Here is a 12,317-nt window from a genome sequence, read left to right as displayed (position 1 = left end):
ATCAGAGTTCCCTGACCACATAAATGTAGACATACTACATATAGTATGTAATACATGCTTTATATATATTTTATATATATTGAACTGAAGGGGAAAATGCAGTAGGATTTTACAGCCTCCATGTATCGAATTCTATAAATCCAAGTTTGTGGGAAAACTGCAAGAAATTTGCAATTCAAACTGTGTGTGAATGTCGTGGTAATATTGATTTGTGTTTCACTCTGTGAAAAAAACAGTACATTAAAAAGAGAAAAAACTAAACTCATAAAATCATTTGCTAAATTAGTTTCTGCATTGCCTCACAGTGAAAAGCTGCTATGTTTAACCGACCTTAAACCAAAATCGAAAACACTGCCTAAAACCACAAGTTGATATAAACGTTCCCTAAGTGTCTCTTCTGCATTAACCTTAGTTCCATGTGTTTCAGGAGCCTCCAAAGAGGTTCTAGCTTCAGGTTTCTGACATAAAAACCTTAATATAGCCTGAAGAACTCCCCTAGGCACATGGGGAGTAATCAAATTTCATGTTAACTATTAAATTACAGACATTCAATTATGTTTTCCAAACCTCTGTTTAGAGATTCAAAAGGCCCTTAGAAAACATCCTTAAACTGAAGCCCAAGTTGGCAAGTGAAACCCTTTACCTGCGAGAGCAGAACAAAGCCGGGTCGGGCCCATCCCTGCCGGCACATGCTGAAGTGGCACGCGATGTACCCCATCCCCATTGTGAGGTGCAAATTCTTTGTGACACTGGGAGACACCGCAGAACAAAAATACTATTAGAAATGCTTCAAAAGGAACATTTTTGGGCTGCGATAGAGACTTTTGACATTATTTATTAGGTTCAAAACGGCCTCTGTGAAGCCTGACAATGGTTCTGTGGAAACCAGTACATCTGAGGCCCTTTCTGTTGTTCTGGGCAGGCATTGATTTGAAGATAGGCAGCACTCACCGAACAATTCCCTCGCAGCGGTCAGTGTAAGTGAGCATTCACCCCCGGCCTAGGAGGGGCCTGTGAACAAACCGTATGGAAACGAGGGGGTGGGCGGGAGTGGGGAAGAGGAGCAATCCTTGATTAACCTCTTGGAGAAGAGATGGGTAGGAGTACTGGTGAATCCTGGAAGGGGCGCTCCTGCCAGACTACTGTGGAGGGAGGCGTCTGCCCCGGGCCCGTTTTTCCTCGGGGGAATGAGGATGCTTGGGGAGCATCTTTGGTGCCATGGCAACTGCGCCTATTCGGACTGGATTTCCGGGCGCGCCTGGGAGCCGGCTTTGGGAATCTAGGCTTGCAGGTCGGTGCACCTACTGGGGCTGCTGTCTTCTCCCCCAACTCCAGTTCTGAGGAACTCCAGGAGACTTTGGGCGAAGCAAAGGGGGTCTGGCTTCTCCGGAAGAGGCCAATGGCAGCGTAAGGCCTCAGAATAAGACCTGGAAGACAAAGAAGAGCCGGGGTGGCGCTCAAGTGTGAGGAATTTACCCGCCCCGCTAAAACTTAAAAAAAAAAAAAGGAAAGGAAAAGAAAACTCTCCTGATAACTGGATGTTTCAGAAATCCACGACGTTTGTAACAAGCTGAGAGAAAAAAATTTAATCCCCTGACGTTACGCTCATGTGCTTCCCACGTTTCTTTAAGAAAATAAAGTGCTATCCATTCCTTTACTATTGTTTGAAAGAACCTCCTCCCCCCAAAATAATTTTTACAGAATCCTCCTAAAACTTTTAATTTCAAGGAAAACAATTCAAAACTTCCAAAGAGAGGGAAGAATGAGTGACTAAAATAAAGCCTCATATTTGAAATTTGGGGAAAGGCTTTGAATAGAAATTACTCTGGAGTTAGAGATCATGGAAAAACAAACAATTTTACAGCCCATTTAGACTATGACTGACAATTTAAAATCCAAGAGGCAATTACTTCATGAGTTTTATTAGAAAGCTCAAACCATGTGAAAATTAAAAGTGTTTTAATCTGATGTTGGCTCTGCACAATACATACATATACACTAATAATAGATTTGATTTTTTCTTTATTTATATATATATATATATCATGCATGCATTTGTATGTAGATATATATATATATATATATATATATATAATCTTAATATATGTCATACATATAAAATCATTTTCAGGGGACTTTCCTGGCAGTCCAATGGTTAAGAGTCCCCACTTCGACTGCAGGGGGCACAGGTTCAATCCCTGGTTGGGGAACTAACATCCTGCATGCCATGTAACAAGGGCAAAAAAAATCATTTTTATGTAAGAAATCCTGTCCATTGACCTATGCAAATTAAAATCTAATTCTTCAGTAGTGTATTAAGATAACTTACATGCTTTAAATTACTTTCTATGAGCTTTTAAAGGACTTTGAATAGCATGCAGATGGCTCAGTTATTTAGAACAACCCAAGACATCACCAGATGGCCAACACCAAATCAGAGTGATTATATTCTTTGCAGCCAAAGATGGAGAAGCTCTAGAAAGTCAGCAAAAACAAGACTGGGGGCTGACGGTGGCTCAGATCATGAACTCCTTATTGCCAAATTCAGACTTAAATTGAAGAAAGTGGGGAAAACCACAAGACCATTCAGGTATGACCTAAATCAAATCCCTTATGATTATACAGTGGAAGTGAGAAATAGATTTAAGGGAATAGATCTGATAGACAGAGTGCCTGATAAACTATGGACAGAGGTTCATGACACTGTACAGGAGACAGGGATCAAGACCATCCCCAAGAAAAAGAAATGCAAAAAAGCAAAATGGCTACGTGAGGAGGCCTTACAAATAGCTGTGAAAAGAAGAGAAGCAAAAAGCAAAGGAGAAAAGGAAAGATATAAGCATCTGAATGCAGAGTTCCAAAGAATAGCAAGGAGAGATAAGAAAGACTTCCTCAGCGATCAGTGCAAAGAAATAGAGGAAAACAATAGACTGGGAAAGACTAGAGAGCACTTCAAGAAAATTAGAGATACCAAGGGAACAGTTCATGCAAAGATGGGCTCAATAAAAGACAGAAATGGTATGGACCTAAGAGAAGCAGAAGATATTAAGAAGAGGTGGCAGGAATATGCAGAAGAACTATACAAAAAAGATCTTCATGACCCAGGTAACCACAATGGTGTGATCACTCACCTAGAGCCAGACATCCTGGAATGTGAAGTCAAGTGGGCCTTAGGAAGCATCACTACGAACAAAGCTAGTGGAGGTGATGGAATTCCAGTTGAGCTATTTCAAATCTTGAAAGATGATGCTGTGAAAGTGCTGCACTCAATATGCCAGCAAATTTGGAAAACTCAGCAGTGGCCAAAGGAATGGAAAAGGTCAGTTTTCATTCCAATCCCAAAGAAAGGCAATGCCAAAGAATGCTCAAACTACCACACAATTGCACTCATCTCACATGCTAGTAAAGTAATGCTCAAAATCTCTAAGCCATGTTTCAGCAATACATGAACCGTGAACTTTCAGATGTTCAAACTGGTTTTAGAAAAGGCAGAGGATCCAAAGACCAAATTGCCAACATCTGCTGAATCATGGAAAAAGCAAGAGAGTTCCAGAAAAACATCTATTTCTGCTTTATTGACTATGCCAAAGCCTTTGACTGTGTGGATCACAATAAACTGTGGACAATTCTGAAAGAGATGGGAATACCAGACCACCTGACCTGCCTCTTGAGATACCTGTATGCAGGTCAAGAAGCAACAGTTAGAACTGGACATGGAACAACAGACTGGTTCCTAATTGGGAAAGGAGTACGTTAAGGCTGTATATTGTCACTGTGCTTATTTAACTTATATGCAGAATACATCATGAGAAATGCTGGGCTGGAGGAAGTACAAGCTGGAATCAAGATTGCTGGGAGAAATATCAATAACCTCAGATACGCAGATGACAGCACCCTATGCCAGAAAGTGAAGAAGAACTAAAGACCCTCTTGATGAAAGTGAAAGAAGAGAGTGAAAAAGTTGGCTTAAACCTCAACATTCAGAAAACTAAAATCATGGCATCTGGTCCCATCACTTCATGGCAAATAGATGGAGAAACAGTGGAAACAGTGTCAGACTTTATTTTTGGGGGCTCCAAAATCACTGCAGTTGGTGATTGCAGCCATGAAATTAAAAGATGCTTACTCCTTGGAAAGAAAGTTATGACCAACCTAGATAGCATATTAAAATGCAGAGACATTACTTTGTCAACAAAGGCCCATCTGGTCAAGGCTATGGTTTTTCCAATAGTTAAGTATGGATATGAGAGTTGGACTATAAAGCAAACTGGGTGTTGAGGAATTGATGCTTTTGAACTGTGGTGTTAGAGGAGACTCTTCAGAGTCTCTTGGACTGCAAGGAGATCCAACCAGTTCATCCTAAAGGAGATCAGTTCTGAGTGCTCATTGGAGGGACTGATGTTGAAGCTGAAACTCCAATACTTTGGCCATCTGATGGGAAGAGCTGACTCATTGGAAAAGACCCTGGTGCTGAGAAAGATTGAGGGCAGGAGGAGAAGGGGACGACAGAGGATGAGATGGTTGAATGGCATCATCGACTCAATGAACATGAGTTTGGGTGAACTTTGGGAGTTGGTGATGGACAGGGAGGCCTGGTGTGCTGTGGCTCATGGGGTCGCAAAGAGTCGGACATGACTGAGTGATTGAACTGAACTGAACTGAAAGGCATCACTGGCAAATTCAAAAGATATGCAGACTTCAAATGCATATTGCATTCCCAACAGTGGGTGTTGAACTGTGTGCGTATGTGCTCAGTCACTTCAGTCATGTCCAACTCTCTGAGACCCCATGGACTGTAGCCCAACAGGCTCCTCTGTCCATGGGATTCTCCAGACAAGAATACCAGAGTGAGTTGCCATTTACTTCTCCAGGGGATCTTATCTACCCAGGGATCCAACACAAGTCTTCTGCATTGGCACTCGGATTCTTTACCACTGAGCTACCTGTGAAGCCTTTGCATTTCTTCAAACTAAGCAAGTATCTGAGGGAAAAATATAATAAAATGTAAACCATCTAGTACATAGTAAGTGCACAATTGTTGCTGTTGTTGTTCAGTTGCTAAGTTGTGTCCAACTCTTTGGACCCCATGAACTGTAACATGCCAGGCTCCTCTGTCCTCCACTCTCTCCCAGAGTTTGATCATATTCATGTCCATTGAGTTGGTAATGTTATCTACCCATCCCACCCTCTGCTGTCCCCTTCTTCTCCTGCCTTCAATCTTTCCCAGCATCAGGGTCTTTTCCAATGAGTTGGTTCTTTGCGTCAGATGGCCAAAGTATTGGAGCTTCAGCTTTAGCATAAATCCTTCCAATGAATATTCAGGGTTGATTTCCTTTAGGATTGACTCCTTGATCAGTCTGACCCTTGATCAGAGGGTCCTCTGACCCTTGATCAGAGATTTGATCTCCTTGCAGTCCAAGGCACTCTGAAGAGTCTTCTCTAGCACCACATTTTGAAAACATCAGTTCTTCAGCGCTCAACTTTCTTTGTGGTGCTCAGTACCCAAGTGCTATTAGTGTCGTATTTAGAATCTTAAAATAGGAGTGCTCTGACCTGGAGTCAGAATGGAGGCTCGAATCCTGGCTCCTCCCTCCCTAAAGTAACAGAATCTCTATAAGCCTCTAGTACCTCATCTAAGCCATGGGGAGATAGCAGTTCTTATCTCAGAAGGTACCCATATGGACCATAATTGCAGATGCATATTCAGATTTTATTATATTGCCATATACATAAGGCTCAAAGTGTATTAACTAGCCAGCATCCTTAACATCCCATCATCAAGCCCATCCTCCCAGAAAAGAAGAATCTCTGACTCAACATCTTTGGTGGAAGTCTCCCAGAACCAACCTTACAATTTACAGCCCAGGAAGGACATTATCCCCTAGTTCAAAGAAGGCTCTCAAAATCTCTCTTCAATTGGTCAATTCCAAAAAACTGTACAAATATTTGCATTAAAATCAACCCATAAAGTTACCTAAAAAACAGTATGGCCATCATCAAAAAAACCTACAAAGAATAAATGCTAGAGAGAGTGTGGAGAAAAGGGAACCCTCTTGTACTGTTGGAGGAAATATAAATTAATATTTAGCCATTATGGAGAATAGTATGAAAGCTTATCAAAAAAACTAGATATAGAACTACCATACGACCCAAGAGTCCCACTCCTGGGCATATACCCTGAGAAAACCATAATTCAAACCAACACATGCACCCCAATGTTCATTGCAGCACTATTTGCAATATCCAGGACACGGAAGCAATATAAATGTCCATCGACAGATGAATGGATAAAGAAGATGTGGAACATACATACAAGGGAATATTACTCAACCATAAAAAGGAATGAAATTGGGTCATTTGCAGAGATGTAGATCAACCTAGAGTCTGTCACACAGAGGGAAGTAAGTCAGAAAGAGAAAAATAAATGTCTAATGTTAATTCATAAATGTGGAATCTACAAAACTGTATGGATGAACCTATTTGCAGGGCAGGAATAGAGATATAGATGTAAAGAACAAACTTGTGGACACAGTCGGGGGAGGGCAGGGGGGAATGAATCAGGAGATTAGGACTGACATATATACGCTACCATATGTAAAACAGACAGCTAGCGGGAACCTGCTGCATAACACAGCGAGCTCGGCATGGTGCTCCGTGATGACCTAGAGGGATGGGATGCTGGGGAAGTCCAAGAGGGAGGGGATATATGTATACATACAGCTGATTCACTTTGTTGTATAGCAGAAACCAGCACATTATAAAACCATAAAGGAGCTACATAAAATGAGTCTAATCCTTATTCTACATGACATTTTCTAGAATATTTTGAGGTACACGTTGTTTGCTTACATTTCCTCTCCTGCAGTCAGAACACCACCACTATTCTCACAACCACCATTTAGTCAGCCCTGCTGTGTTCAGGGAATTTTATATCAACAACATCTCATCAAGGCAGTGATTGTCAGTTTACAGAAAATACCAGGCTCAAAGAATATTTATGGGACTTGATCACAGCTAAAGAACTGAAACTGGAGACAGCAGAAATTTGAGGTCAAGTCTTTCTGGTTCTGAGCTCAGGTTTCCATGATTTCAAAGCTTATTCTTTCTGGTCCTTCTTCATTCATCCTATTATGCAGTTTTATACTTAATTTTTATACACATTAACTTGTGCTATGAATTTACACCTTCCTTATCTGTGTGTACGTGCATGCTAAGTCACTTCAGTCATGTCTGACTTTTTGTGACCCTATGGACTGTAGCCCACCAGGCTCCTCTGTCCATGGGATTCTCCAGGCAAAAATACTGGAGTGGGTTGCTGTGCCCTCCTCCAGGGGATCTTCCAGACCCAGGGATCAAACCTTCGTCTCTTATGACTCCTGCATTGGCAAGCAGGTTCTTTATCACTAGTACCACCTCCTTATCTGTAAAGTGGGGATAATAACATTAACTGCCCAAGAGAGTTATATGAGGATTTCATGAAATAATGTGAAATGCTCAACACAGTATCTGGCATGTGGTGAGAGGCTAGGTTGCTGATGATGATAATTGCCCTCATCACCATTATTAGACAACAACTGAATCATCAAACATGTGTCATTAGCTCACACCTGTTCTCTCCTCCAATATAATATATGGCAACAAGTGGATTTCCATGAAAACTTGGCAACTACAGTTTTTATAGAATGTTCTAGAACAGTATCTGCCATTGAGTCAAATAATTTTGCTTGTTTCTATTGAAGTTAAAAGCAAAATATGGCCAAAAGATGGAGAAGGCAATGGCACCCCACTCCAGTACTCTTGCCTGGAAAATCCCATGGACAGAGGAGCCTGGTAGGCTGCAGTCCATGGGGTCGATAAGAGTCGGACACGACTGAGTGACTCCACTTTCACTTTTCACTTTCATGCATTGGAGGAGGAAATGGCAACCCACTCCAGTGTTCTTGCCTGGAGAATCCCAGGGATGGGGGAGCCTGATGGGCTGCTGTCTATGGGGTCGCACAGAGTCAGACATGACTGAAGCGACTTAGCAGCATCAGCAGCATGGCCAAATGAAAAGAGGTGAAAAACAGAAACCACGAACTGATACTCAACCAATGGGACAGAATCTCCCTTAGAACGGCAAGAGGGTAGGTTCTGAAGTCTCATTGGTCCCTGGATGTGTGTCCCTATGGCCTCCAGGTGCATAGGATTTACCAAGTGGGCCTGAATACACGTTTTTGTCATTCACTATTCTAGAAATAAACTACCCCAGGTCCGTTTGGGTGTGCCTCTGGCTCCCATGTTCATGTTTTGCCTGACAGTGAAGATGAGTGGAGTCTCTTCCCACTCACTGGGTGGTGTTGGGGAGGAACTCACTTCTCCAAGGCTTTCTTCTTTGAAAGAAGCTATACTGGCAGCAGGAGGCCCGGGGGGTGCTGTACTGGTGAATGTAGAGCAGTCTTCTATATGCCATTGGAGACTGAATCCTTTCTCTAAATACTATAAAAGGTAAACTATTTTGAAGGAATACACTTCGATACCACCTACTAAATTAATGGCAGGAAGGATGAAATCAAGTCATGGATGGATTTTGTTTGTTTCATGTTTCTCTCCTGAGCAAACAAAATGACAAAGAAGCCAAGGATCCAGGTGCCCAAGCAAGAGAAGAAGAGGAGAGAAAACACGTGGACTGGAAGAAAAGACACGGACCATGCTTTTACTGAGGTCAAGCTATGCTGCAGGTGCTGAATGAGAGCCTGGGCACGCGGGTCATTTAGCCTCATAAGAACCTCATCTAACAAATAGAATTATTGGCTCTATTTTTTTCAGGTCAGCAAGCTAGTTTGAAGCTTATGGGTTTAATTGAGTCCCCCAAGAAGATATGTTGAGGTTTTAACCTTCTATATCAGTGAACATACATTATTTGTTAAAAGGGTCTTTGTAGATACAGTCAAATCAGGATGAGGTTGCTGTGTTTTGTGCTAAGTCTCTTCTGTCGTGTCTGACTCTGTGAATCTATGGACTGTAGCCTGCCAGGCTCCTCTGTCCATGGGATTCTTCAAGCAAGAATACTGGAGTGGGTTGCCATATTCCCCTTCAGGGGTCTTCCCGACTACCCAAGGATCAAACCAGCATCTCCTATGTCTCCTGCATTGCAGACAGATTATCTGCTAAACCATCAGCAAAATCCTGAGGTTGTTAGTGTTAAGGCCTTAGTCCAATGTGACTTGTGTCCTTATAAGAAGAAAAAACAGACACACAGGAAGAATGCCATGTGATGGCAGAGGCCGAGTGGAGTGACGTAGCCACAAGCCAAGGTAACCAAGGACTGCAGCATCCTCCAGAAGCTAAGAGAAAGACATGAAACAGATTCTCCCCTAGAACCTCCAGAGGGGGCCAATCCTGATGACACCTGAATTTCCAATTCTGCCTCCAGAACTGTGAGATAATGATTCTGTTTTAAGTCATCCACTTTGGGGTTTTTGTTATGACAGTCCTGGGAAACTAATATACCCACAAAGGGTCCAACTCACATGTGTTATCTAAGAATAATTATTAACAGCAGCCCTTTTCACTGAAAAAAAAAATTGTTTAGACTTGGAAAATAGGAAAGAATAAAACCTAAGAGGTAAGGAAGTGTGGAGTGGAGAGAGGAATGAACTGGATTTCTTTGGTTCTACTGTGTGGCAGAAACTGTGCCAGGATATGACAACTCCCTTTTGGGAAGAAAAAAAAAATTCTTTTTTTTTAGATTTTATAATGTGGGCCATTTTTAAAGTCTTTATTGAATCTGTTACAATATTGATTCTGCTTTATATTTTACTTTTTTTTTTTTTTTGGCCTTGAGACATGTGGGATCTTATTTCCCTGACCAGGGATCAAACCCATGCCCCCTTCATTGGAAGGTGAGATCTTAACCACTGGACCACCAGAGAAGTCTCCCAGGGTACCAACTCTTAAAAAGACTTGCATTCCCTGTGCTCAAGGTTCAGTCAAGTGGCAAAGACGTTCACCATGTTAGGTACCAGGACACAGCATTCATAAACCACAGCTTTGTCTTCAGTAGGGAATCAAAAGAAATGCCTCCAGAGGCCCCACAGATAATATTAGGAATGAGAGACGAGGTCAAGGGGAGCACCCTGGGAGTATACTCCATCAGAAGGGGCAGTCACTTCTCAGACCTTCTTTTATTGTCCTGAAGGAATGTGGGCCCAGTGAAGACAGATTTTTCTGGATTTCCAGGAGAAGCAGACATATGTTTTTTATATATGTAAAAGCTTCTGATTTTTAAATGTTGGTAACTCAATTTGGAAAAATGTATGGTTTGGATTCCACATAACACCTGCTTTTTGAATCACCACAGGCCACCAGTGTGCATCTTTGAGCTGCAGCCAGCCCTATGAAAGTCACACCATCATTTACCTCCTCTCATACCATCTTCAACTCAGAACATGATTTGTTAAATACTTGGCTTGGAGCCCTGGGGATTTGTTTGCAAGCTCTGTGCCTAAGCGGACTATAGAGTTCTAGAAGTCTCAACTTCCTCCAACACTTTAGGAAGACCCAGCTTTTCATTTTAGTCTTAACTGTCTCATCCTTTTCATCATAAAGCCCAGAATTTGAAATGGTAAACAAATCTATTAGTCTTTCCCAAATGCAGAGAAACTTCTAGAATCTTTGAAAACAATAGCTATGGGACTGTTGATCCCAAAGGAAAATCTACAACCTTGGAACCCACAGCGTTTGATCTGCCCTCTTTCTTTTGTTCAAATATCAAGAACAGAATGGAAGGCCTGAAAGCACTTTAAGCACCCTCACACTCCAGAAGTTATGGGTTGAAAGAGAACTTAAAGGTCATCTGAGGCTGACTCTCACCATCCATCATCACTCACTTCTGTTTAAATACCACCAGGGCCCTCAGTCTCACTACCTCTGCATCAGAGATTTCACTGCTTATCATAAAGGCAAGTAAGTAATTTTGTATTTGCTACATAAAAAGGCACATTTAGATAGATAGATAGAAAGGAAAATAAGCAAGTTTTATATAGGGAATAATTGTCAAAGTCAACTTATATGATGTTGAGACAGCTGGTGACTATGTTTGTTTAGTTCTTCAACCAATATTCATTGAACTCCTATCATACACTAAGGCACCACAACAAAGGCAAAATGTTACCCACATCAACAGAATCCATCATTTTGAGATTCAATTGATCAGCTGATTTTTGGCAAAATGGACTTCAGCACAGAAACTCAGAGCCTCCCAGTTTCACCTACATGAATTTCAGGTTTCCTCTATGATACAACTGCCAGGCTGCCTGAATTGAATAGAACCACCAGTAGTCTGGGCTTCCTTTGTGGCTCAGCTGGTAAAGAATCTGCCCACAATTCGGGAGACCTGGGTTCAATCCCTGGGTTGGGAAAATCCCCTGGAGAAGGGAAAGGCTACCTACTCCAGTGTTGTGGCCTGAAGAATTCCATGGACTATATAGTCCATGGGGTCACAAAGAGTAGGACACAACTGAGCCGCTTTAACTTTCACCAGTTCAGTTCTGTTCAGTCACTCAGTCATGTCTGACTCTTTGTGACCCCATGGACTGCAGCACCCCAGGCTTTCCTGTCCTTCACCAACCCTCAGAGCTTACTCAAACACATGTCCATTGAGTCGATGATGCCATTCAACCATCTCATCCTCTGTTGTCCCCTTTTCTTCCCACCTTTAATCTTTCCCAGCATCAGGGTCTTTTTCAGTTCTTCACATCAGGTGGCCAAAGTATTGGATCTTCATCTTTAGCATTAGTCCTTCCAATGAATATTCAGGGCTGATTTCCTTTAGGATTGATTGGTTTGATCTCTTTGCAGTCCAGGGACTCTCAAGAGTCTTCTCCAACATCACAGTTCAAAAGCACCAATTCTTTGGTGCTCAGCTTTCTTTATGGTCCAACTGTCACATCCATACATGACTATTGGAAAAACCATAGCCTTGACTAGATGGACCTTTGTTGGCAAAGTGATGTCTCTGCTTTTTAATATGCTGTCTAGGTTGGTCATAGCTTTTCTCCCAAGGAGCAAGCGTCTTTTAATTTCATGGCTGCAGTCACCATCTGCAGTGATTTTGGACCCCCAAAAATAAAGTCTCTCACTGTTTCCATTATTTCCACATCTATTTGCCATGAAGTGATGGGACTGGATTCCACGATCTTAGTTTTCTGAATGTTGAGTTTTAAGCCAACTTTTTCACTCTCCTCTTTCACTTTCATCAAGAGGCTCTTTAGTTCTTCTTCACTTTCTGCCATACTTTCTAAGGGTGGTGTCATCTGCATATCTGAGGTTATTGA

At 41.9% G+C, this 12,317-nt stretch overlaps 1 protein-coding gene across 1 annotated transcript in view; it reads right to left on the bottom strand.

Annotated features, from left to right (window-relative positions):
* Positions 1 to 856: 856 nt before the first annotated feature.
* C5H12orf42 (chromosome 5 C12orf42 homolog) overlaps positions 857 to 12,317 on the bottom strand; it is a 127,557-nt gene continuing 116,096 nt past the window's right edge. The window contains 4 exon segments of the mRNA XM_027543436.1: positions 857 to 1,050; positions 1,052 to 1,168; positions 1,170 to 1,280; positions 1,282 to 1,427. Coding sequence (XP_027399237.1) covers positions 973 to 1,050; positions 1,052 to 1,168; positions 1,170 to 1,280; positions 1,282 to 1,427 — 452 coding nt within the window. The 3' untranslated portion in view covers positions 857 to 972.

Source organism: Bos indicus x Bos taurus, chromosome 5, assembly GCF_003369695.1.
Source record: "Bos indicus x Bos taurus breed Angus x Brahman F1 hybrid chromosome 5, Bos_hybrid_MaternalHap_v2.0, whole genome shotgun sequence".
NCBI lineage: Eukaryota > Metazoa > Chordata > Mammalia > Artiodactyla > Bovidae > Bos > Bos indicus x Bos taurus.
This window is presented reverse-complemented; position numbering and strand designations above follow the sequence as displayed.